Below are 27,542 nucleotides of genomic sequence, written 5' to 3'. Positions count from 1 at the left end.
TAGTTGCTCTGTAAATAGTTGTAATCTTGATGTGCCCAGGGGAGAAGGTGAGCTCAGAGTCTTCCTACTCTACCATCTTTGCCACTCCCCTAGTATAAGTCAGTCACTCTTTTATTCAATAAATATCTGTTGAGGGCAAACTATGTGTCAGGCACTGTGCTAGGACTGGGATATAGTGGACACACAAACAATGGTCCTTGCCTTCATGGAAGTTAGAGTCTGCCCTCAGAAAGCTCTTTTAAGTCTTTTTTCAAACTTCTACATTCCAAGAGGATCTGCCCCTTCTCTACTCATACTCATTTTCATTTACTTGCTGTTGATTCCTATAGTACCTCTGACAAAATCCAGTAGGGATAGGAGCCTCATGGTCCTCATCAGTTATCTGGTCTGGGTCTTCAACTCTATCTGGTTGAATGAGAATTCTTCTCTGAATTAGCCCACAGGAGAGGAAAAGATAATGCTAGTACCAAACCAGAAATGGGCAAACACTTTCTCCTGTTTCCGTCTTGATTATTGTTTTTTTACTCCTCTCAAGTTATTTGTTTGAGTTGCAGGTTGGGGAAGAGAAGGTCAGCTTACCAATGAGTGGTTCAGGATAGGTTAGAACCAATAGGAAAAGAGTTACTTGCTTATGTTCTAGTCTCATAACCACTTTTCTCCCCTCAACTGCTCCTCATTGTAAAACTAGAAATATTTAACCCAGGTGTCCCAGGTATTGTAATCTAATGTCCAACAGACTTCCTATGTTTCAATATAAAGGATAGCTTCTCAACAGGTCTTCTTTCATACATAGTCCAAATTTATATTCTTGTCTCTAATCTCCAGATTAGACACTTATGTTGGAAATATCTTTAAAAAATATATTTGGTCATGCCATCCCTTGACTTAAAAACTGTGTTTCCTTTTGGTTACAAGGTCTATTATAACTGACACCACCTCCAACAATATGCTTACTAACTCCGCACCATCCATTGCTCCTAGCTACAATAAATTTCTCTATGTCTCTCTATATCCATCTGAAGTAGCATTCATTGGAAAATGTGCCAAGGACTGTTCCATACATGGGGGAGTATGACTTGATTCCTTGAAGACCCCACTAAAGTCTAATCATACTTATAAACTTTTGCACAGTGAAGGAAACCATAAACAAAATGAAGAGACAACCTACGGAATGGGAGAAAATGTTTGCTAACAATGCAAGCAACAAGGGCTTAATTTCCCAAATATACAAACAGTTCAATATCAAGAAAACAAACACCCAATAAAAAATGGGCAGAAGACCTAAACAGACATTTCTCCAAAGAAGACATACAGATGGCCAACAGGCACGTGACAAGATGCTCAACACCACTAATTATTAGAGAAATGCAAATAACTACAATGAGGTATCACCTCACACCAGTCAGAATGGCCATCATCAAAAAATCTACAAACAATAAATGCTGGAGAGAGTTTGGAGAAAAGGGAACCCTCTTGCACTGTTGGTTAGAATGTAAGTTGGTGCAGCCACTATAGAGAATAGTATGGAGGTTCCTTAAAAAACTAAAAATACACCTGCCATATGATCCTGCAATCACACTCTTGGGTATATATGCAGAAAAACCCTCTAATTTGAAAAGATAATGCACCCCAATGTTCATAGCACTGTTTACAATAGCCAAGACATGCAAATTGGAGTTTTTGGAGCGACCTTTGCAAACCTGTCACTCAGGGTCCTGGAGTGACACGTCCAGCCCATTTTCGAGGTAGAACGCCCCACCTACCCCTGGGTCTAGCTCCCTCTCTCTCTGGCCTGGGCTTTTTCTCTCCTTAGTCAGACCTCCACGCAACCCCTACGGCTGAGGAGAAAATCAGCCCCATCATTGGTCCCTTCTTGAAGGGGTGGAGCCAGCTTGTGCTCTAACCCGCCGCCGCAGGCCCAGCCGCACCGAGGAGAGCAGAGTGGGACCGAAGCTGGTGGCGCCGAGGCTCCGAGGAGGCTGCGGGGCGCGCCACACCCTGGCGGCCAGGCGGTGGCAAAAATGCCGGCCTCTGTTGCGCGGCCCCGCCCGCGCCCGGGGCCGTCCCCGGCCTCGCCCTTACCCCTGCTGCTGCTGCTGCTGGAGGTGCTAAGCGGCCCGGTGTGTGGCCGCGTCCCCCCTTCGGTGCCCAGGATCTCGCTTCCTATCTCCGGTAAGGCGCGTGCGCCCTCGCCCTTATTCCTTCGCGCCGCGCCCAGACCCCGCTTGCAGGTACCCGGACCCACTTGCCCTTCCCACCCGGGAAGCCGCACCCGGGCCCCCACAGCTCAGCCCACTGCGTCCCGCGACGCCCAAGCCCCGCCGGGTTGCGGGCGGGACCCCCACTTGGTGCTGCTCCAGCGAGCCGGGCGACTCGGCTACTACGACCAGCCCGGGAGGCTCCCGCGGCCCCTTATTAAGGCAACCGCCCCTCACCGTGCAGACGCAGACCCTGAGGCCCAGGGAGGGGAATGGGGGTTGCCGGAAACCCTCTATTTCGAAGTTTCCTCTCCCTTATTCCGCTCTTCCCTCACATGCACCTGTGTCCGTCACGCCAGCGTGACGCCCATCGTGCCCTCAAACCCATCGGTCTTTCATACTACTCCAAACACCCATCCTTCTGATTACCAGCTCAGCATTTCCATCTGCCCACTTCTCAAATTCATTTGGTTATCATCAGTTCTAACCTCCTCCGAGCCTTTTGCCCCGTTCACAACCCTAATTTCCCTAACTCACTTACCAGTCCTCTCATCTTTGACACCAACTCCCATTTTCCGATCCACCATAACCCTCCTAACTTCCTCAACGTTCCCTACTCCCTCTACCCATTCCCTATATTGAGTAGCTGGGAAACGATTCAATGAGTTGATTTAAAATTCTTTTAAAATGATTTTCAAAGTCTTCAGAAGGAAAAAAGGAGGAGGGAGATGTCCTTTCAAAAGATGTGAAAGAAGCCAGGGGATGCCACAAGGTTAAAAGTGGTCATTGGAGTGATTCACACTTTAACGGCTCTTTGTTGAGGCGGGCATGAGTGTAGCTATGAACCTTGTGTTTTTCTCAGTGGGCAGTGAGTGTTAGCACCTTGGGCAGACAGAACCAGTGAAGCCAAGAGTACATCCTGTTGGGAAAAACTCACAACTGGGTAATAGTAATTTAGAGTTTTCTACATTACTTCTGTCATTTCAGACCAGTGACATATAGGGATGCTGTGAATCCAGAGGACAAAGTTGTGGTCAGAGCCTGGGTTTCACTTTGTGTTGGAGCAATAGCCACAACATGGAGTTGAGGTCGCCAGTCTGGGTTCATATCCAGGAATCCAGAGAGGTCTATATGACAAGGCGAGGCAGAGGCAGGGATATGAAGGGTGGTTGGGTGATCCAGGGCTTATACTAAGCATGGGATAGTAGTCAGGATACAGCACAAACATGAGTATGGGTGTGGGAGGATTGGGTGAGTGGGGTCCATACCTCAGCACATCTAAGAATGCATGGCCATTCTACTAGTCTTGAAGGTAGCTGAGCAGATGAAGCAGGTAGAGCAGAGCTGTATGTGTCAGATGCTTCCACATATGTTATCTCATTTAATTTTCAACAACCCTGGATGGTGGTGTTTACAGATGAGGAAAATGATGCTCAGAGAGGGCAAGTAACTAATTCAAGATCATACATCAGGTAAGTGAAAGAACCACATTTAAACTTGGGCTGATCCATTTCCAAAGCACATACTCTTCTTGCCCCCTCTACTCTCTTACCTCTTTGGGTAGAATTAGGGTGAGATCAAGGGTGGTGGAAGAGAGAGGAGATGATCTCCTAATGTGATGGTGAAAAGAGTGAGACATTTCCCTTCTAAGTAAAAAGGAGTTACTATTAAGTAGTGATTTAAGAAAAAAGGAAATTTACAGAGAAAAGTACTTGTACCTTTTACAGGTATTTTCAAATTATGTATCATGTTGCTATGAATAGAAATAAATATTAAATAGACTTAGTATTTATGCTATTTTAATGAAGTGTTCTATTTTTATAGAAAAAGCATACTTTATTGTGTGCTAAATACTCTGGCCTCATCAGTTATCTTTCCCTGGGGAAATTAAATGGATGGCCTGTCCAGGCTTTGTTTTTGCCCTTAAGGCTGCTAAATAAATGGTACTTGGAAGAAAACAAAAATTGGCCCCTTTGGCTTTGCCCTTGTGGACCCAACCCTTATGAAATGATGGCTGATATCACTCTTCACTTTCACCCTCTCTTCCTGCCAGAGGCTGACTCCTATCTCACCCGGTTCACCATCCCTCAGACATACAATTACTCCGTTCTCCTTGTGGATCCTGCTTCCCATATGCTTTATGTCGGCGCCCGGGACACCATCTTCGCTTTATCCCTGCCCTTTTCAGGGGAGAGACCTCGCAGGGTGAGAGATGAGAGTGGGGAGGACCTCAGATTCTAGAGCATGTGATTAGATCCTTCGTTTTATGGCATATGAAGAGGGGTGTTGTGGTAGGACGGGGAATGTTGGTGAAAAGGAATAAGGGTAGGTCGTCAACCTTATTGTCTCAGCTGAGGGTGATGGGGGTGGGTCATGGTGACTGGGGAGGCTATGAGGGAGGTTCATGATTATGGGGAGGAGGCCACAGTGACCAGGGTTCAGGTGGCAGTGGAATCATTAAAATCACATTACTCTAGGGCAATAACTTTCAAACTTTTTTGACCACCCCTTAGTAAGAAATATATGGTACATTTTGACATAGTACACCAACTATGTACTGAAAGAAAACTTTCTTGAAACAATATCTACTCTCCTATATGTGATACATTCTGATATATTCTATTTCATTAAAAATAATGTTGGTTGAGATTTCACAATTGATTTCATTACTCATTAATGGGTAGCGACCTCCAGTATGAAAAACAGTGCTCTGTGGTCGGGGGGTTGTCTCTGAAGTTTCCAAATTGATGGAGGTTGTAGAACTGTGTCACCTAGCCTGACTTGGGAGGAATTTGGGTGAGAATCTGAGAGAAATGGTCACTCTTCCTTTCTTAGATTGACTGGATGGTGCCTGAGGCCCACAGACAGAACTGTAGGAAGAAAGGCAAGAAGGAGGTAGGTATAAATCCAGGCCCTGGCCTGAATGTCAGTTGAGGCCTTGGCCCAGCCCTGACTCTGTGTCAGTCCCCTGCAATGCTCCCATCCCAATGGGCCCAGGCAGGGCCTCTAACAACATACCCAGACCTGCATATAACTGTCTTAACACTACTTTTCCTTGTACCTGCTGCTTCTGATTCTCTAACCATCTCTGACCCTTAGGAAGAATGTCACAATTTTGTCCAGATTCTCGCCATTGCCAATGCCTCTCACCTTCTCATTTGTGGCACCTTCGCTTTTGATCCGAAGTGCGGGGTTATTGTGAGTGACAGGGGTGGAAGGATGGGAGGGGTCTTCTGTGAGTGACTGTGACAGGGGTCATGCTTAAGGCAACCCTTGTGCATGATAAGCATTGGGGGTGAGGGATGTCCTCATAGGGTAGAGGCTTTGTCCACTGAGGGAGGGTATGAAAGGGAGGGGGAGGGAGGTTGTCGGTAGAAGGTAAGGAATACAAAGTGAAAAGAGGGACGTAGTGGGATGGTGAAGGAAGTGAGGATGCCAGCTGGCCTGTGGGGAGGAACTTCAGAGGCCAGTAGCTCATGTTTTCCTTGTCCTGTGTATGCTTTGTCCAGGGAGCCTGGGTCCATTTCTTAATCAGCACTGTCCATACCTGTTTCTTCCTCCCATGGCACGTGATTGTCTTTTACCACCTTCTCCACTTCCGCTGTCAACCTCATTCTGTGTGGGCTGTGACCCTTTGCTCTCACAGCTTCTGAGGTCACTGCGCATTAATGTAGTACCTGTTGGCCCCATACTCTGGATCTTGCCTTCAAGGTGGGCACTCTGTCAACCATGTTTTCTTCTTGGTCCTGTTCATTGCTGCTAAAGCCCTGGACATCTCCAACCTCACACCCAGGCAGGCTTGGGACATGGATACTCCTGATCACATCTAGGTTGGTCATGACCTCAAAAGTCCCTGGGATTGGTGACATCTTAGGAAGCGTGTTAATGTTTTGACTCCTCTCCTTTTCTCATCAGTTATCCAGTAGTCAATTACTGTTCCTCTCGCTGCACACATTTGTGACCAGGCCCTGGGAAGAGTCCCATGTCCTTCATATCACTGGACACTTTTTATCCCTTTCTGCTAGGGGTAGGAGGGAGTGCAACAACTCCCTTTCCTGACCCTGATCCTTAATGGTAGATCTTGACTTGATCCTTCTGCAGCCTGCAGTAGTCCTTGCCACATGGATCTAGTCAGTGTGTAGCTCCAAACCTCTTTGTTAAACATCATCCTTATATTTCTGACTTAAGAATGCTATAATTGTATATGCTTGATTGCCTTAGTCCGTCCCTCTGGGCTCTCCTTGGAGTTAGTTGCGTTTATGTTGAGTTATTTTCATAATGCTGGTGATGGACTCCCTTTTGAGGTGTGAATAGCTCCCTCATCCTGGGGAGGTTTCCCAGTTCAGGGTGGTGTTGAAAATCTCTATATTCCTTCAGGTAACGCTGAGGGCCTAGTTTCCCTACAGTTCTCACAAAGCTCACAGAAGTAGCAGTGGAACTGCCGTTGACATATTTGTCCTTTCCTAGTATACATAGGATCAGGGAGCCCATGGGTGTGAATACCAGAGCCATGGTTTACAGACGATGTGATTACTCCAAGTTAGTTCCCCAGGGCCTTCTATTCTTCTTTGGCTCTCTGAGGTGGGACCCTAATGGTTGTTAGATAAGTATCTAGACAGAAAATGTTCTGGACATACCTGTCAGGAATGGTGTGACTTGGACCCCTATCCATTTTCGAGGAATATCAGCAAATAAGAACGAAGCCAGGGGCCTGTGTACTGCACTCCTATGACTTTTAGCTCTTTTTCTGAACCCTCCTATCCCACAGGCTCATGAAATGAAGGACCATCCTTTGATCAAGTCTTGTTTGTAGGAGAATATAAGGTACAGCTAACAACTGTGTTAACCCTTTAAGCATCCTGAAACTGCTCTCTAGACTTCCTGAATGTTCTTTTCTGCCTTTGTCTTATCCTGCCACCTGGCAATCCCCATCTGCTTGAGCAAGTCCTTGCCTTATCCTTAGTGCTGAACTTCTCATGTCCCAGACGGATGACTTTGAGACTGTGTGTAACAATCTGAGAACTTGGACTAGCTGATCCAGATATAACAACTTGCTCAGAGTTGATTGCTCAGAGAAATGAAGGTTCTCACAAAAGGAAGTTTAAGCATAGGACCTACCAATTCCAACAATGTGGAGTGTTGCCCTTCAGTGACAGCTCATCAGACATTGGGGGAAAATATTTTAATTTGTTTTTCTGAGGGAGCTCCGGCAGTTAACAGAAAAAATGTTAGACTTATAGCAACAGCAACAACAACAATGAGAAGACTTCCCATTCAATTGAGTGTCTACTCTGTTGCAGGCTTGTTGCTTGATACTTTCACAATGGAGTTTAATTCTTATCACCATATCATGATATTTATTTATTATGATAGTGATGACACATCATGAGAGTATTTATTTCCAATTTACATGAATGAAACAGAAGTTCTGAAAAGTTAGGTAAAAGTCTGAGATATATAGCTGGCCGAGGCACAGCCAAGATTCAAACCCAGGTTCGTCTGGCTGTGCTCTGCTCCCTTGTCCCTCTAGTCCAGCCTGCACTCTAGAAGAAGACCTTAGCTGGCTCCAGTTTCTTGTGACATTTGATTTGTTTCATGTTAACAAGGATCACCTCCCCCTACCCCTCACCCCCAATCTCTCAGGAAAGGTCCTTTATATGCCTTGCACTCTTCTTAGCCAAAGTCAAAGGATGGGTTCTAACCCCACAGCTCAGTGAGAGCTTGCCTACATTGCTCTGGCTTTCAACTTGAGGGACTTGCCTTCACTACAACTCATGCTGATAGGACTGTGCTGACACAATGATATAATGAAGAATCTCAACATTCAGATAATGTGGTGGTGTGGTCGTATCCTTTCAGACCCTAATTAAATGTCACTTTGACCGTACAGTAATCATAACCTATGTAGTTAATCGGCTCCCTTGCTCAGAGGCTATAAACCTAGATAACGTGATGATGCCATTTGGGGAAACTGGAAGAGGACGAGTTTCAACATGTTCAGTTTTTTTTTTTTTTACCGGTATGCGGGCCTCTCACTTTTGTGGCCTCTCCTGTTGCAGAGTACAGGCTCCGGATGCGCAGGCTCAGCAGCCATGGCTCACGGGCTCAGCCGCTCCGCGGCATGTGGGATCTTCCCGGACCGGGGCACGAACCCGCGTCCCCTGCATTGGCAGGCGGACTCCCAACCACTGCGCCACCAGGGAAGCCCCATGTTCAGTTTTAATAGATCATCTCTGTGAGGAAAGGAAGTCCAGCAGTCAAGTGCAAACATGGACTAGAGTTTGGAAGACATCAGGCTTTAGAGAGTTTGGGGAATGATTTGCATAGAAAGTCTGGGCAGAAATGTGAAAATTAATGAGATCTTTAAAGTATATGTGAAAAAGACTAAGGATACATGGTTAGAGGCTGGAAAGGAGAAGAGAAACAACCAAAGGAGATAGAGAAGCAACAGATAGGAGGAGGGGCTCCAGGAGGGTAGAATTTCAAGAGTCAAGAAGTAGATTATTTCAAGGAGGAGAGTGAATCAAAAGTATCCAGTGGTGCGAAAAGATCAAAGAGAATGAGAACTGAGAAAAGGCTCATCCTTTATAAGTCCTTGGTGAAATGTGATGGAATAGTTTCAGGCATAATTTGTTTTCTAGGAATAACAGGTGATCCATGTTTGGTTAGAAGAAGTAGTAGTTTGGGATAAAGAGGCAATGGTGAGCCATTTTTGTCATTCTGTGGCTCAAACATTTATTAAGTCAGTGACTAATAGTCTAGGAATATTAATCTGGGGTGGGTATAGAGAGTAAATTGGGGGCAAGGCGAAGCAGTGTGGAGAAAAGGAGGCGATAAGACAGGCCACAGCAGCAGGTAATAACCCCATGTTCAGAGTGCCCAAATATCTTGGTAATCTCTCACTGAACTGTCATCTTTCTCCTCTGGCTACAATGTGCCCACCACCACACAGGGCAGATGATTATGTTTCTGTGGGGTCCTCCATTCTGGAAGATTCTTGACCCAGTATTCCCTTTGAGGGGACATCAGATCACATCTCATTTTAACAGGTCTTCTTCAAGGCTCTCTCAGTAAAATGAAACCCTGTTTGCCAACTACAGGAAATAAGTGAGCAGTCAGAATGGGCCAGTGGTACACTTATGCTCAGGGGACGTAGATCTATGTTGGTTCTCCAATTACCATCACAGCAATAAGGCTCCAGCAACACCATATGTCCATCCTAGTTTGTGAACTAGAGATATCATGCCTGGTACTTCGTGTCATAACTGATTCCTAACTGGCCATAGTTAACTTCCCTGTCAGTCCAGGTTGAAATCATCTGTGATTTTCATTTTTAGATGTTATCTTGAAGCCTCTCTTAGTGCTGGATGCTCAGCTAAGGTCATGTCTGGCTGGCTTTGTGGAACTCTTACACCTCTTGCCCACCCCCGCACCCCAGGTTAGTCCCTCTGGAGTCCCTGGATGAGGAAGACACTTACCAAATTCTCAGATTCTGACCTCAGCTTCAGTTCTTCACTGACTTTGTAGATTCCCTTCCCTCCTTCTGTGTATCCTTGACTCTGGTTCAGTCTTTTATTCGTGGAGTGGGATTAGGTGAGGGATGGCCCTTCTCTCTAGACCCCTGGGCTTCGGATGGTCCTATATCAGCCTGTACTTTTCTTTACCCTTCCTAAGTGCTCCAGCCCTCAGGAGGCCTGCTTTCTTCCCTGGTCCTCCTTATCCTGTAGCACGTTCTCCAACCAGTTGCAAAGCTGGCGGTTCAGCAGCATTTCAGAGGAAAGGTCTGCCTTTCAGCCTCTTGGTGTCTTCTAGTGCCATCCTAGGTGTTCCTTCATCAGAGCATGTGGGTGTTGGGAACTAGGGGAATTGAGGGAAGAGGAATAAACTGATGAAAAGAGGGATGGCAGAGGTAGGAAATGCAGGAACGAGTGGTGGAATCAGGAATAGCAGACTGGGAATATGGGGATGGTAGTGGGGGAATGGGAGATGAATGGGAATTGGGTTTTTTCTTCATCTGACCATCTTTGTAATTCTCACCATGGACTTCCCCATGACCTCTAAACCAATTGCCCCCTTCTGGTCTGTAGGATGTGTCCAGTTTCCAGCAGGTTGAAAGACCTGAGAGTGGCCGGGGGAAATGTCCTTTTGAGCCAGCTCAGCGGTCAGCAGCTGTAATGGCTGGTGAGTGGGGAGAGATAAGCACCTGTGACTTCTTGCTGTAATTGCCTCCTTCCCCGCCCTGCTGTTGGAATTTCTGTGTCCTTTCTTTACTTTCATCAGAATGTCTATTATTCCCACATCTCTTTCTGGCCTTTCCTATTCTTCCCAGAGTGCTTGTGTTCTCCTGCTTTTACCCACAGAGTATCATTTCTCTTGCTTTTCTCTAGAGAATATGTCACTGTTCACAGTAGACTGTGAACATTTCCTCTGTTAACCTCATCTCTGTTAGTCATTTTTTCCTGTTTTTAAGAGGAATCTACTACAATGCATATTATAATAAATTTGAAAAAAGTATAAAGAAGAACATAAGAAATCTTTTAGAACAGCATAGTCCAAAAGAACTTTGTGTGATGATGGAATTGTTCTGTATCTTCAATGTCTAATATGGTAGCCACTGGTTACATGTGGCTGTTGAGCCCTTGAAATGTGACTGGTGTGACTGAAGGGGAGAATATTAAATTTCATGTAATTTTAATTTAAATATAAATAGCCATTCATACCTAGTGACTACCATATTAGCACAGTTTTAGAGTATTCCTACTCTGAAAACCACTGCTAGTATTTTAGGATATTTCCTTCTAGCCTTTTTAATGTGTGTGTCCACATGCATATATACTCATGCACATATATTTGGCTGGCCACTCCTTTGTTGCTCAGAAAAATCAGTAATGACTATTAAAGAAATTCCTTCTGTTACTTCCTTCAAACAAACTATATATACATATAGAGTTGCTCCAGTGTTCAGTGGTTCTATCACAGACTATGCCTAAATCTTTTCTGGAGAATGATTGACTAATTCTTTGGTATCCACAAAGTGAACTGTTTGTGTGCCACATAGCCTGTATTTTAGGTTAGACTACTCCACATGCACTCTCCAAATTCAGTGAGAACCCAACGATTTTTCTCATGAGAGTATAAAACAAGCAGGTGAACAGAAATTTTATGAGTGTGTGTTTTATGAAACTTCTAAATGTCATGCTACAGGGATATAATTTTGAATATTTGTCATGTGACTTTATATCATAGGCATTTCTATATAATTAAAAAATTCTTTGTGAAGAAAAATTTTAATGACATTATGCTACTCAACCTGTGAGCATACCATAATTTAATTAAAGAATTCCAAATTATTTATGTAAATTTATTTTCAGGTTTATTTAGTTCACTTCAAAGTTTTTGCTATGGTCTCTAATACTGTAATGAACATTTTTTTTTTTTTTTTTTGTGGTACACGGGCCTCTCACTGCTGTGGCCTCTCCCATTGCGGAGCACAGGCTCCAGACGCGCAGGCCCAGTGGCCATGGCTCATGGGCCCAGGTGCTCCGCGGCATGTGGGATCTTCCCGGACTGGGGCACGAACCCGTGTCCCCTGCATCGGCAGGCGGACTCTCAACCACTGCGCCACCAGGGAAGCCCTGTAATGAACATTTTTGCACATAAATTTTTATCCTCATTTTAGGTTGTCTTCTTAGACTCCTGGAAATGGATGACTATATTAAAGGATGTGAATATTTTACAGCTCATTATCTGTTGCTAATTGAGTTTTTAGAAAGGGTATACCAATTTACACCCTAAATCAGCAGTAGATGAGTGTTTTTTCACATAAATTTCACCACACTGTTTTGTTGTCATTAAACATTTTTGTGTGTGTGTGTGTGCTGATTCAAGGCTAAAAATAGCACCTTTAAAAAATATTTATTTATTTGGCTGTGTCAGGTCTTACTTGTGACATGCAAGCTCTTCGTTGTGGCTGCAGGCTTCACTCTACTTGTGAGGCACAGGCTCTAGAGTGCATGGACTCAGTAGTTGCAGCGCGCGGGCTTAGTCGCCCCATGGCATGTGGGATCTTAGTTCCCCGACCAGGGATCGAACCCGCTTCCCCTACATTGGAAGGCAGATTCTTAACCACTGGCTCACCAGGGAAGTCCCAGCACCTTGTTTTAATTTGTATTTTTTTGAATATTAGTGAAGTTGAACATTTTTCATGTTTTAGTACTTATTTTTATTTCTGCTTTGGTCAATCCTCTGCTTATGTTCTTGGGCCAATTATCAGGTAGGATATTAGTATTCCAATCTACACCTTTTCCTTTGTGATTATATTTTTAAAGCTAAATCCTTCTTCAGTTAGAGAGCAGATAAAATTTTCCTTCTTAAAATTTTTTTTCCGAAACATTTTAACTCTGATTTATTTGAAACTTATTTTGAGAAACGGCATGAGAAGGGAATCAAAATTGATTTTTCCCAACTAACTATTCAGTTGACTTAGCATCATTTATCACACTGTTTTTTTCTTCCTTCATTAAAGTTGCTACGAACCTTATTATAAAATATTGGACAATATAAATTTTAATTTAAATATTGCACAATATTTTATGAAAAACAAAAATTGGGATATAAGATCTAAACTTAAACTTTGTTGTTGTTGTTATGGACCATTTTTAAAGTCTTTATTGAATTTGTTACAGTATTAATTTCAGTTTTATGCTTTGGCCTTTTGGCCACGAGGCATGTGGGATCCTAGCTCCCCGACCAGGGATCGAACCGCACCCCCTGCATTGGAAGACAAAGCCTCAACCACTGGACGCTAAACTCTTTTCTTATGCATGACTTTATTTGTAGGAAAAGTCTTAAAAGCTGCACAAATTAAATCACTCTTGGGCTTCCCTGGTGGCACAGTGGTCAAGAATCTGCCTGCCAATGCAGGGGACGTGGGTTTGAGCCCTGGTCCGGGAAGATCCCAGATGCTGCGGAGCAACTAAGCCTGTGCACCACAACTACTGAGCCCTAGAGCCCACAAGCCACAACTGCTGAAGCCTGTGCACTTAGATCCTGTGCTCCTCAACAAGAGAAGCCACCACAATGAGAAGCCCGCACACCACAACGAAGAGTAGCCCTCGCTTGCCGCAACTAGAGGAATCTCGCACACAGCAACGAAGACCCAATGCAGCCAAAAATAAATATAAATAAAATAAATAAATTTATATATTAAAAAGTCACTCTTATTCAGTTAATGATTTACCTTTTCTGAAACGTAATGAAATAACAAAAGTTTTTGAAAATGAACATAAAGTATATATCTAGTAAATACGATATTTGAGTTGTCATTTTTATCATTCATCTACAGTTGAAGTCAATGAGACCTTGTTTATACGCATACATATTTGAATAAAAGTTTAGTCAATAGTTTATTTTTCTTAGCTTTATATCAAGCATCTTTGGCAAAACGCTGAACCAGTCATTAAGATCATTCAGAAAGATTTCACAGGTTTAGCAGTTATGAATGTCTCTTGATTCTACATAATTGTTTATCAACAAAATGACTTCTCAATTGCAACAATCTGAAATAATTAAAATACTTTGTTTCAAGCAGTATCTTTAAGTACATTTAACCATCTGTGTGTAATTTCTCTGTGTTCTCTCAGCAAGTGGAACACAGCATGTAGTTTAAGAATACAAATTTCATAGATAAGATAATTGTATAACAAAGAACATTTTCAAACAGGTTAAGTCTTTTTTTCCCCCAGGTAATGAAATTTAGTGTTGCCTTTCAGCTGATAATTGGTGGAGGTGTCAGAAATCACTTTCTAACAGTTTAGAATGGCTAGCTCAAGACATAGAACCCCCATGGCCTTTTCTGTCTCAGATCCAAGTCATAGTCAATATCAATATTATAAGTTTTCCTCTGAAGTTCTTTATAGGGCTATAATTTAAATTTTTTCTTGGTCTGACATAATGCCAATATTTAGTTGGAATTTTTTTTTTTTTGCGGTACGCGGGCCTTTCACTGTTGTGGCCTCTCCCGTTGCGGAGCACAGGCTCCGGATGCGCAGGTTCAGCGGCCATGGCTCACGGGCCTAGCTGCTCCGCGGCATGTGGGATCTTCCCGGACCGGGGCACGAACCCGTGTCGCCTGCATTGGCAGGCGGACTCTCAACCACTGCGCCACCAGGGACGCCCTAGTTGGAACTTTTAATGTTGATCCATTGTGTCCTACTGGCCCTTGTTTTGAAAATAGCAGTATAGAAGATAGTGGCAATGTTATTTAAGAATTAGAACCAAAATTCCCAGTTAGGAGCTATACAAATGTCCTTAAGGATAATAGACATATTTTGAAAGAAAAGAACTTTTAGTAATGAAAATATTAGAATATAATGGCAGGAGTATTTCTTATTTTAAATTATAAAAATTGCAATGTGCATTGTGGAAAATTGAGAAAATATAGAAATGTATAAAGAAGAAAGTGAAAAGTTTATTGTAATTCAGTCATCATCAGGTAACCACTATTATTATTTCGGAGTATTTTCTCATACTGTGTGTGTGTGTGTGTGTGTGTGTGTGTGTGTGTGTGTGTGAGCGCGCGCGCATGTGTGCGTATTTATAATAAATTGGAATTGTCATGCATGTTTCACTTATTGTATACTGAACATTTTCTCATCATAGAATTTGTTTAATTATTCAAAACTTGATTTTTAGTGATTGTATACTTTTTCATCGTGTGAATGTAGCACACTTATTTAATTATTCCCATATAATTATACATTCAGATTTTAAAATAAATTATTGCTTTTATAAATAATGCTGCATAAGGAATCCTTTTACATAAATTTTAATGTAAATCCTTTACATGAATCTAATTAATTGCATGAGTCAATCCAAAAAGTAGGATTGCTGGGCCAAAGGATATAAAAGATTTTTATAGTACTTGATGGGTTTGGCCAAATTTCTCTCCAGTGAGTCCTACCAGCAGTGATGAGAGGGCCTGTTTCATTACAGCCAGTTAGCCCCCAAAATATAGTTAATAAACGTAAAACAGTGACTTTCTCCAGAGTCCAATTTGATGTTTTTGATTTACATTTCCATTAGTGAGGTCGAACAGCTTTTCATGTGTTTATTGGCACTTGTATTTCTTTAGGAAAAGGTCTCAGATATCTTGTCTTCAAATTTGACATTTATCTGTACTCCACTGAGATAAAATTAACAAAAGTGATCTCAGTGTCTCTATTTGCGCTATTCCAATTCGGAAAAATGCAAATATTTTGACAGTAACGTTCACATTAGCCTAAGAACATCCGCAATTCCTTCTCAGTCTTCTTTGCAGCATCTTTGTTTTCTGCTCATCCTTTAAATGTTCCTTAGACTTCCACCTAAGATCCTCTTCTCTTGCATTCTTTGTAATTGTGATCTCAGCCAGCTCCATGGATTCTGTTTGCACTGCATTCTGATGTCTCCCAAATCTGACGCCTTCCAGATCTGCCAAAACTAGCCCCATGGATTCTGTTTCTACCAGATTCTGATGCCTCCCATACATTATCTGGAGCTACAGACCACATATCCAGCTGCCTTCCAGACATACATCTCCACTTAGATGTCCCACAGGAATCTCAAAGTCAGCATGTCCCAAACTGAGCTTATCATCTTCACTCACCTCCCCCAAACCTTCTCCTCGACCCGTGTCCCCTTCTCTGAGTGCATAGTGCCATTACCCACCAAGGTACCCAAGCTAGAGGCAGTGATTTGTCATCTCTGGTCCTCCGTATCACATTCAATAGTAAATAGGGCTCTTATAAAGAAGAGCAGAAGAAGGAGCTTTTGCTTTCTCTTTGGGAACCCGTCTTGTGTTTTTCTTGTCTCCTTTTGGTCTCATTGCATCTTGTGATTACTGCATCTGCTAAGGAGCCCTGTATGTGCACTGGGTGCTGCCAGCATTTTGCGGTCAAGCTTATCTCTTAAATCCATGAGTGTGTACCCCAAGGCTGCATTCACACATCGAAACAAGACAGTTATAAATCCTATGTGCCAGGAGAGGAAAAGGTAGAGTAAACACTGCATCTCCAGTGATCTGTAATTATGTCCTGATAATAGGCTGTTTAAAAAAAAAAGAAAAAAAAGGTATCTAGCTGGCATAAACCTTAGATAAGGAAATAGAGAATATTAGGTCAGGAGCTGTCTATCCTGCAAAGCTCTGACCATGAGAAGAAAAGAGAGTGGAAGAAGGCAGGCTAGGGCATGTTAAAAACCCTCTTTTTAAAGATAATGAGTGATAATTCCTATTATAAACCTTCTTTAAAAGTGAGCATTTTGATACCAGAGTGAAAATTTGAACCCCTTCAGGGTGTAGTGAAATATTCACTGCCATGGCTTATATCCTAGTCTGTCAGTGTTGGGTTGCTAACATATCTGGGAGGTCTATGTTCGCAGGCTTTACATCTGAGCAAGTAGAGATCTATTTCTGCACATAATTGTCATTTTTCTTTGGCTGTGATTCTTCATCTTTGTGGCTTTCAATCTTGTTTTTCCTCGTATTTCCAAAATGACAGTATTTTAATTTTTGGGGTTATAAAAGTAAAAGGTGCTAACTACAAAAAATGTTCAGTGAATACAGAAAAGTAGAGAGGAGAAAATAAAAATCACTTGTAATTTCATTAGTCAGAAACAAACATCAGTAACACTGTCCAGTTGTAGCTCCTTCAATCTTTCCTGTGCCTACAGACGTATATACATATTTTTTAAAAATAGGGTTGAATTATACCATGTGTTTTTTTCTAACCACCTTGTTCACTAAACTCAACACCGTGGGCATCGCTCTCTTTGGCATATCATCTTTTGCCAATAGCAGATGTATGTTTTCATGTTTGCTAGCTTGATCTAGTCAGTAATAACTTGCCAAACAACTGCACATACAGGGATATTTTATTATATGAACAGTACAACAGAATATTTGAAATTGACTGTTCTGGAAAATTCAGGGCATGTGGTGATCTTGTGTCCTCCTGTGTCCTCCTGCCCTCGTAATTGTGATGGCTGTCATTCCTTTTCCTCTGTGTGTGTGTGAAGATTGTGTTGTAAGCCCCTTAGTACTCATGGAACACCTGAAGCCCTGCTACTCCCTCCCAAAGTGTCTGATCCCTCCTGCTATCCCTTTGTGACCCTCGGCTCTCTCCGCTGAGTGAGTGTGCTCTTCAGCAATCCTAGGCTCCAGAGTTGCTGACTGCCCCCATTTAACCCCTTAGAAAGTTTTGGGACTTCACCTCCGTCCACCACTGGGTCCTTGCATTGTTGTCTGTGGTCCTTTACCGTTTCCAGAATATTTATGAGTGTTCTCCCTCAAACACATCAAGTCATGCTTCCAAAATATTCATAACTGTCTCTTCCACCACATCTCCCCCATTCTCAGGGTATCCATGACACAGCTTCTGTCAATAGTTTCAGTTTTAGAGTGTTTTGTGTATAATGCTTTTAGGAAAATTTTTATTCCAATTCTGGCTTCTGTGTCATGTTTTTCCCCCTGGAACTACTGAGGATTGGCTTATTTGCTGCTCCATTAGCTGCCAGAAACTTTGCCCCAAATCTGATTTTCTCCCTCATGAAATACTCTGGAAGGGAATGGGATGCCATTTTATAGTTGTGGCCCCCCTACCTTATGGCAACAAATCAAGCATATGGCCCCCTGAGGTTCCTAACACATATTGAATGCCAGCCGGATAATTGCCTAAGATCATACTACTACTAAGTATTCAAAGTTCAAACCCAAGCTTTCCTGACTCCAAAGTGCTTGGATTCTTTTCACAAACTCGAGTGATAGTATAGTCTTCCCTCCCACCCAGTAAGGAAGGGGGTTTCTAATTCTTTACTATTGCCCTCAGAGGGCTCCTGACCCTTTTCTTGCTTTGCATTAAGTGTTTTTAAGTGTTGGTGGTTATCATTTCAATGCCTGAGACATGCAGCTTCACAGGAGCATCTATGAGCCCAGGACGTAGTGCTTCCCTCAAGATGGCCCTGCCCTCTGCTGCCTCCCTCAGTGCACATGACCCCGCGGCCCTTGCTGGGGTTTCTGGGCACCAGCCTCCAGCACTCCAGCCTTCTTGCTTCTCCAGCCTCTCTGACTCTTCTGAGTCAGTGCTCTTCTGAGTTGCCTTCAAATGATGGTGCCCCAGGGCTCCCTCTCGCTTTCCTTTTCTCCCTGGCTTTCACATTCCTGTGGTAACTTAAGCATGACTCCTAGGTTGCCTGATTCTGGCCCTATGGTCCACACCCTTCTGTTCGATTGCCTTCCAGCGACTCCAACCAGATGTCCCAAAGGTGCGTCAACCTTAGTGGGTCCAACAACTGAACTCACCTCCTCTCCAGCCACCTTCTTTATGAGCCTTATGTCATTTCTTTGCTTGGTTCATAATATCATAATCTACTATTATCCGTCTTATAAGCGGAAACCTTAGAGACATTATTTTACTCCATTCTTTCACATCTCATATTCAACTGATGTTCAAATCTTGTTAATGGGCTCTACCTCAGAAATATCTCCCAATTCCAGCCCCTTTCTTTCCTCTACCAGTGCCTTAGTCCTTCTTTGTTCTTGCCAGGACTGTGTGAAGGCATAACTAGCATTTTCTTCCTAAAAAACAAAACTAATTACATCATGTCTCCTCAAGAAAATCTCTGCAGTTTTGCCCTCACCTTTAGGATAAAGTCCACATTTTCCTGGCACGGAAGAGCAGATTCATCACAATTGGGCGCCTATCTCTGCACCTCTAGCTCATCTCTGCTCACTTGCCCAGCAGCCCCTGTGCCCCGCTGGAGCTCCAGCCATGGGGAGTGCCCCACATCCCTGAACATGGCTCCCCTCTTCCCCACTTGCCTGTCTTCCCCCCGAAGTCCTTCTACCTGGCAAATTGCTCATTCTTCAGAGCCAGCTCAGATGTGACCTCTGAGTTGCTGCTCCCCCAGTTAGATGTGGCTGGGTCCTCCTCTGTGCTCCTACACACATCTGTGAGTCCACGCCTCTTGGTATCTGATTACGTTTGTCTTCTGGACTCAAATGGGAATTCTTGGGGGGGACAGTGATGTGCTTAGCAATCAGTGCAGTGCCTCTTACGTAGTAGGTGGTGAAGGAATGCTTCTCTGTTCTTCTCTGTTCTCTCCAGAGTCCCTGTGATACTCAAGACTCCACCGGGGGTTTGTGACCTTCTTGTTCCCTGAGTCATTGTCTCCACTGTCTGAGCCCTTGGCAGTGTTGCTCAGAGTGGCTATAGTTCTTTCACATTCAGCCCACAGAACTGCACCTCCCCTTCCTTCCCAGAATGCCTCTGATTTCTCTCTTTTCCAATCCCCACCATTCCTAGAGCACCTCTGCACCTCCACTGAACCAGGAGGGAGGATCTGATTCCTCGTTGTTTCCTCTGGCTGGCTGTGAAATATCCAGAAATCCCCTAGGTTGGTGTTTCTCAAAGTGAGGTCTTGAATCACCCACATCAGAGTAACTCTGACTGCTTGTTTGAAACGTAGTTCTTGGGCCAACCCCCAACCCTACTGAGTGAGAATTGCTGGGCCCGAGGCCCAGGAATCTGCATTTTGATCAATTCCCTAAATGATGCTAGTATACCCTAAAGTTGTGCCTTGTTCCAGGGCAGTATACACCCCCTAATACTCAGAAAGAACAGTAGTTCCCTCAGACATTTACCGTAGTGGGAGAACTTAAGTAAGATGGGAACATGCTGCAAAGCAAACCTCTTCCTGGAAGGTTACCACGTAATTATAGGGTAGAAAAGTCCTTAAAAATGACAACAGCAAGAAACAGACCAACAAAAAAAATCTTGCTTTCCACAGGGATAGCTTCTATTCTTCCTTCATATACATGAACATTCCAGCAGTTTTTCCTTAACACCGGTTCCCGTTACTGCCCCGGAGCACTTTATTTCTGTTTATTTTAAGTGAGGTAATGCATGTTGTGCTTAGCATTGCCTGGCACTTAATGTGTGCTCAGCCCCTGAGGGTTCTTGCCCCTGCTTTGCTCCCTGCTCTGCCTGTGACCCTTTCTGAAAACTTCCTCAGTGAGTCTGACAGTCCACTTCCTCCCTGTCACCCTGCAGGGGGCATCCTCTACGCTGCCACTGTGAAAAACTACCTGGGGACGGAGCCGATTATCTCCCGGGCTGTGGGTCGTGCTGAGGACTGGATTCGGACAGAGATCTTGCCATCCTGGCTTAACGGTGGGGAGAGGGCAGAGGGGGGGTGGTGCTGCTCTGGGGACAGAGTAGGTGGAGGCTGGGTGGCCCCAGGCTATATCTGTGGGATCTGAGACCACGGGTCTCCCCAGCCCCAGCCTTTGTTGCAGCAGTGGCCTTGAGCCCAGCCGAGTGGGGGGATGAAGCCGGAGACGATGAAATCTACTTCTTCTTTACGGAGATTTCCCGAGCTTTTGATTCATACGAACACGTTAAGGTCCCCAGGGTGGCCCGTGTGTGTGCGGTAAGACCCTGATCCCAGCTGTCTGTCTTGTTTTCTGCTCTGCCTGTCCTCCTGTCTTTTCCTCTGGTCTCTGTCTTTGTATTTCTCCTCTGTCTTCTTTTTTGATGGGTCGTGACTACTTTTCTGGGAGCTTGAGGAATGTGGCGAAAGGGCTCTGGCCTCTTTTACCTACTTCTTATCCCGTGTGACACGGTAGTGTAGAGGTTAAAGGCAGGAACTGTTGACAGACCTGGGTTCAAGTCCCTGCTACACTGCTTACTGCCTGTGTGACTCTGGCAGTGTCGATTTGAGGACTAAACGAGGTAACTTACGTAAAGCATGTAGTGCAGAACTTTATAAGTGCACAATAAACACAATAAACATCATTGTGGTGATCCTGCCCACCCCATACCTCATTGTCCTTCTCAGTTACTCTGTATCTCTGTCCTTGCATTTCTATGCATCTGTCTCCCTATCTGTCTGTGTCTGGGGGAAACTTGTATTGGTCTCCACAGTCCTCCTCTAATGTTGGTCTTCTAAAGAGAGCTTCCTATGTACTTGTCACCCCAGGGGGACCTTGGGGGCCGGAAGACCCTCCAGCAGAGGTGGACGACCTTTCTGAAGGCTGACCTTCTGTGTCCAGGGCCTGAGCATGGCCGGGCCTCCAGTGTCCTGCAGGACATGGTCATTCTTCGACCTGAGCATGGAGCGGGGACGCCCATCTTTTATGGCATCTTTTCCTCCCAGTGGTGAGGGGGTCCTGATGTGGAGAGTTACAGGGTGGGAGATACCTGGGGTTGCTGCAGGTCAGTGCGGTCTCCTCCAGTGGGGGTGGACTCTCCGTGGAGCCCTGCTCCTTCTGCCATGAAGCAGGCTGCACAGCTCCCTGTGCGTTTCTCATGGGTCATCTCATTTGACAGGGGATGAGTTGCTTCCCCTAGTTCCCTCTAAATATCCAGCTCCAACCTGTGACTCTTCCAGGGAAGGGGCTGCCATCTCTGCTGTCTGTTCCTTCCGACCACAAGACATTCGGACAGTGCTGAATGGTCCCTTCAGAGAGCTTAAACATGACTGCAACAGGGGACTGCCTGTCATGGACAATGATGTACCCCAGCCCAGACCTGGAGAGGTGAGGGGGCTGGGGCAGTTCTTTACCTCACGCCTGAATTGCCCCATTAGGACAAGAGCCCAACTAAGCATCACAGACACTTCCTGGCCCCTGGGAAGCTTTGTCACTCATCCTGTGTTTCCTTTAGTGCATCACCAACAACATGAAGCTCCAACAGTTTGGCTCGTCACTCTTCCTTCCTGACCGTGTGCTCACCTTCATCCGGGACCACCCACTCATGGACAAGCCAGTGTTTCCAGCTGATGGCCATCCCCTGCTGGTCACTACAGATACAACCTACCTCAGAGTCGTGGCCCACAGGGTGCCCAGCCTCTCAGGGAAAGAGTATGATGTGCTCTATCTGGGGACAGGTATGTTTAATAGCCAAGCAAGTTGCCCATCCAATGCACACAGGTTGTCGCCATAGAGAGGGTCCCATGCATACAGGTGTCAGAGTCCCAGGCACAGGCACAGTTATGTTATTATGTCTTGCCCCTTGCTTGCTTCCTAGAGGATGGACACCTCCACCGAGCAGTGCAAATTGGAGCCCAGCTCAGTGTTCTTGAGGATCTGGCCTTATTCCCAGAGCCACAGCCAGTTGAGAATATGAAATTGTATCAAGTGAGTTGTAGATTTTGGCGAGTCTGGTGGGGAGATATCTGAGTCCAGAGCCAATCTGTGACATTGAAGTCTGGGAGATCCAGCGTGTTTCTCTTCCTCACTCCCTTTCTGTAGAGCTGGCTCCTGGTTGGCTCCCGTACTGAGGTGACACAAGTGAACACAACCAACTGTGGCCGTCTACAGAGCTGCTCAGAGTGCATTCTGGCCCGAGACCCTGTCTGTGCCTGGAGCGTTCGGCTAGCTGCGTGTGTGGCCCACACTGGAGAGCATGAAGGGTGAGGGTGGTGGCACTGGTTCCTTGCCTGATGTCCCCAGGCTCTGGCCTATCCATATGTCTGTGTCTGTTTCTCATGGGTTAATGCTGCCCTCTCTCTCTCTCTCTCTCTCTCTCTCTCTGTGTTTCTTAGTGTCACTTGTGTGTCCATCTGTCAGTCCATACTAACCATCTCTCTGTCCTCATCAATGTCCCTGCCTCCCTGCTGGACCTGCCCTGACCATGTGGTTGATTTCCATGTTGCCATACGCTTCTCAGTTTTCATTTTCTTTTTTTTTTGGCCGCACCACGCGGCATGTGGGATCTTAGTTCCCCGACCAGGGATCGAACCCGCACCCCCTGCATTGGAAGCGTGGAGTCTTAACCACTGGGCTGCCAGGGAAGTCCCTCAGTTTTCATTTTACAAGTGCTCTTAGAAGTGTTTTCACAGTTGACAACTCCCCTCCTTCCTTCCTTGAAAAACTCTATCCTGTTGCCTTCTATGACTCTGCATTCTCCTGGTTTTTCTCCCTACCTCACTCTCCAGTCTGTCTCCCTTACTGGTTCCTTTTCCATCCAGCTTCTGAATGTTGATATTCCTCAGGGTTCAGTCCTTCTCTTTACACTTTCATGCACTCTCTAGGTGATTTCATTCTCATTGTATTCAGTACCAACTGAGTGCTGGTGACAACCACAGATGTATCTTTAGCTGAGGTGTTTTGTGAAACAGAAAGTCATCTCACTGACCCTCACAGAATTTTGATTAGCTTTGATAGAAAAGAAGTTTTCTCTTTCTCTTAACAGAGAAAATTTTTAACAGAGATTTCCAGAGAAATTTTGTGGTTGTGGACCACCAGCTATACTTCTTGGAAGGTTCCTGTGTTTCTTTCAAAGTACCCCACCAAACATCTTTCTGACAGACCTAGTGCAAATTTAATTCTCTGTAGTCTGCTAGAAATATTTGTAGAATTTGGCATGTCATGAGTATAAGAGGTATTGGGGAAAAATTTAGTGATGAAGAGAATGTTGACTGATAATTCTAGAGGTGACTTATGAGATGATGGGCGGTGCAATTGGTGAGTGAATGTTCGGTACGGAGGAGGGTAGAGGGGGTGTTGACACTGGATTTATCAAGTATTCTCTTCTTTATAGGCTGGTTCAAGACATAGAGTCAGCGGATGTCTCTTCTTTGTGTCCTCAGGAGCCTGGAGGTCTGTATGGTTTAGGGAACGTGGGTAGAGTGGATGTAAAGGGCCTAGAAAGTCATGTTTTTGGACCTAGTTTAAAACGTGTATCCTGGAAGTTATGGCAGCCTTACCCTCTTTGGGAATCCCCTTTTCAGCTTGATGCACTATGGCCCCTTCTCATTTCTCGTGTCACCCCACATTTCTCTCTAACACCTCCAACCTACAGCCTCACCACCTTTTGTGCTTTTGCTGTCTCTGCAGAACACCCAGTGGTGTTTGAAGTTCCTGTGGCTACAGCTGCACATGTGGTCTTACCATGTTCCCCGAGCTCAGCCTGGGCATCCTGTGTGTGGCACCAGCCCAGCGGAGTGACTGCACTCACCCCCCGGCGGGATGGGCTAGAAGTGGTGATATCCCCAGGGGCCATGGGTGCTTATGCCTGTGAATGTCAGGAAGGCGGGGCAGCTCGTGTGGTAGCTGCTTACAGCTTGGTCTGGGGCAGCCAGCGGGGTGCTCCAAGCCGGGCTCACCTAGTGGGGGCTGGACTGGCAGGCTTCTTCCTGGGAGTTTTTGCAGCATCCCTGACTCTCCTTCTGATTGGTCGGCGTCAGCAGCGACAACGACAGAGGGAACTTCTGGCTAGAGACAAGGTGGGCTTGGACCTGGGAGTCCTACCATCTGGGACCACAAGCTACAGCCAGGACCCTCCCTCTCCCTCTCCTGAAGATGAGCGGCTGCCCCTGGCCCTGGCCAAGAGGGGCAGTGGCTTTGGTGGCTTCCCTCCACCCTTTCTGCTTGATCCTTGCCCGAGCCCACCCCACATTCGGTTAACTGGGGCTCCTCTAGCCACGTGTGATGAAACATCCATCTAGGGCTGGGCAAATAACCACGAGTGCATGAGTGACCACTGGATGGAATGACCATTGGGACGCTGGGGCTCGATGGTCATGGAAGATCGTCGTGGCCTCTGAGTTTTCTTTGGCTTTTGAATGATCACTTCAAATGCCCTGTCTGCCTTTTCTGGGCCTGGATGGGCTCAGGGCCAGGGCTTTGCCTGATTCCCATAAGAGATCAGAATTGCTCTTGCAGTGAATCAGGACTTTTCCTGCCCCTGCCCTCTCAACCCCTATGACCCCTTCGGCCCACTATCTTGGGCCCATTAGTTTGGGGCTAGGCCCCAGGACATCGCTGTGACTTTGCTTTCCGTTTGGGCCCTGGCCAGAAGGAGGAGCCGTGGAAGTTCTAGGGGGTTAATGTGTGCTGACTCCTTTTGCTGGTTCTCCCAGTTTATCTGATTCTCTGTGGAGAGTGCATGATTCCCAAACTGCAACGTGCAATCTCTGCCCTGAGATCTACCCCATCCCAGTTTTCCTTCTTCCATGAAAGAGCATGTGTAAATACACGGATGTTCATAGGTGACCTGGACACATGTGCATGGATGACTAGGCCGATGCTCTGGTGTATTCATGGGAGGTTGAGAGGGTCAGGCTGGAATGAGGGCAATACCTACAGGACTTTAGACCCTGTAGCCAGTGAGGGAATGGCTCTCCTTTCTAAAAGGAGAAAACCACTTCCCTGTCTCCATCACCCCTCACAGCCCTTCTGTTGAGTAGAGAAAAACTCCCAAAGTGACCTTCTGGGTGGGAAAGGCAATGGTACCTCTGACCACATCTTTCTCTTTGTTTTTGCCTCCTGGCTGCCACCACTGCCATGCACAGCTGCTCTTTCTCTGGCTAGAGCCCTTTCCTTGGCTTCTATTAAAACTTCACAACATTCTAAATATCAGGGGATGAAAAAAGTGGAACAATCGTGGGAAATACAAGCCGCACAAAGATAGGTTTATATCAGTGACTTTATGACTTTACTCAGGTTGATACCCTTGCTCTAAAGCAGGAGTTCACCTGGGGTCCATGGCCTCCCTGAAATCGCATGCAAGATGCTGTCTGTATATGTGTGTCTGTATTTTTCTGGTGGTGGTGGGGCTGGGTTTGTGACTCTCATTAGATTCTCAAGCCTTAACAAAGTTAAAGGACCACTGCCCCGAGGTCACCACATGTTGGCCAAGCTGAGGTGGTGACAGGCAGGGGTAGCTCTTCCTGCCCTTTGGCCAGCCCCTGGACTGGCAGCCACTGGATACCTTCTTGTTGCTCCATTTCCTGGAAGGTGGGCTCTGTGCATATTTGAAGACACTGTCAGCTCTCACCAAATGTAAAGACCTCTTCCTGCTTCACAACTCTCAGACACTCTAGGCTTCTCCTGCTCAGTTCCTGTCTTGGCCTGTGAACGTGCCTCATTCATCCCTGCTGAGGGACTCCCTTGAGCTCCAGTGAATGGTCCAGCCTTTCCCAGTTGAAGTTTTCAGCTCTACTTGCCTTGGCAGCAGCCTGTGAACAACTCAAGAGTCCCCTTGGGTTTTGAATTATCAATGGTTTTGCCATTAATAAGTGTATGTTCCTCAGCAAGTAATCTAACCTTGGAACTATGGTTTACACATCTGTAAAGTGGAGATAATAGTACCTACCTCAGGGTTGCTGCAAGGATTAAATGAGAGAACATGTAAACAATAAAACGCTCTCTATACCAGTAGAGGTTGTTATTGTAAAAATTGGCCTATTCTACCATGATCATATAGCTTAACCATCTGATAAGCATGACACATGCAGTCACTTTAAGCCTCATTTGGTGGGAGGAGAGTCATTGCCTCACACAGACATCCTGTCCTGGGGCATCTCTGGTGAGCTCTTAGCTGCTAGTGTCTAGGTTTTGGGAGGCAGGGGCTGTCATTTTCATAATCTTCAGATGTCTTGGCGACCTTATTGGTCTTTCTATATGGGAATGGAGGGGGGCTCTGTATTCTTTGGTTTATCCTCACTCACTCTGCTCTCTTGAGGTTATGGGTTAGTTTCATTTCGAGGAATGAAGGGAAATGGGAGATTTCAGTAGGATCTGGGATCTCTGTGAAAAGGAGAGAAGAGTTTCCCAAGGAGGGGGAACCAGATCACAGTGGATTTGGGGCATTTGGTCCTTGGGTAGTGGCTCTGGTTGGAGGAAGATGGAATGAGGAATGTAGGAAAACTGAGGAAGGATGGAAATAGGCATGAAGGGAGGAGAGCCACGTCTTAGGCTGTGGAAAGTTCAAGCCCCAAGAGTGAGTGATAGCATGGAAATGTGAAACCAGATCCCAAAGAGATAAGTGTGAATAACTGATTGCATTATCTTTGGACTGTGGGGGTGTGGGATGGGAGAGGATCCAATGATAAGGGAGGTGAAGAAGGATGCAGGGTTCCTGCAGGTAGAATTGTGAGGATTCTGGCAACCAGAGACCTGACTGGCTTTTGCACATAAAAGCAGCCAGGGAGAGGGTTGGAGATGGGGCTTGTGTTTGTGTTTATCTCCAAACTCTAAAGATTGCCCACTTTCTGGCCTTCACTCTGAAATTCCCCTCTGTTTTTGGTTCTGGTCCCTGGTCCATAAATTGTGACTGTCAGCTTGTCACCCCTAACCAGTGGTCTGCTGCTACCCACGTGACCTTACTGAAAGCAGAGCCAGAAAGAGATGCTCCCTGTTCACTCTCGTGAACCAAGTGAATTCCAGCATACCGCTGGCCCTAACCCAACAGGAGGCAGACTCACATCTTTTCCCAGGAGTCTCCTGGCTCCCTAGCTTTCTGCAGTAGCCCCACAAGTGATGGCAGGAGAGGGCTCCTTTAGGTATCGGCTGGGCCTTGTCCC

The 27,542-nt window shown here is 45.4% G+C and overlaps 1 protein-coding gene across 4 annotated transcripts; it reads left to right on the top strand.

Moving 5' to 3' along the window:
- The first annotated feature begins 1,922 nt into the window (after window positions 1-1,922).
- Window positions 1,923-26,385, top strand: SEMA4F (ssemaphorin 4F). Of its 4 annotated transcripts, XM_060309708.1 has the most exons (15): window positions 2,049-2,172; window positions 3,616-3,670; window positions 4,252-4,403; window positions 5,034-5,093; window positions 5,298-5,396; window positions 10,286-10,379; window positions 20,285-20,404; window positions 20,512-20,663; window positions 21,213-21,391; window positions 21,624-21,771; window positions 21,899-22,121; window positions 22,262-22,371; window positions 22,486-22,646; window positions 23,777-23,835; window positions 24,073-26,385. In XM_060309708.1, exons 3-15 carry the CDS (start codon window positions 4,332-4,334, stop codon window positions 24,681-24,683), a joined length of 2,088 nt encoding a protein of 695 aa, XP_060165691.1. In that variant the 5' UTR covers window positions 2,049-2,172; window positions 3,616-3,670; window positions 4,252-4,331; the 3' UTR covers window positions 24,684-26,385. The 4 variants fall into 4 exon arrangements, with proteins under 4 accessions (XP_030733538.1, XP_030733539.1, XP_060165692.1 ...); XM_030877678.2 differs by lacking the exon at window positions 3,616-3,670 and having other exon boundaries at window positions 1,923-2,172; XM_030877679.2 differs by lacking the exons at window positions 3,616-3,670; window positions 5,298-5,396 and having other exon boundaries at window positions 1,923-2,172.
- Window positions 26,386-27,542: the final 1,157 nt, after the last annotated feature.

Source organism: Globicephala melas, chromosome 12 (assembly GCF_963455315.2).
Source record: "Globicephala melas chromosome 12, mGloMel1.2, whole genome shotgun sequence".
NCBI lineage: Eukaryota > Metazoa > Chordata > Mammalia > Artiodactyla > Delphinidae > Globicephala > Globicephala melas.
This window is presented reverse-complemented; position numbering and strand designations above follow the sequence as displayed.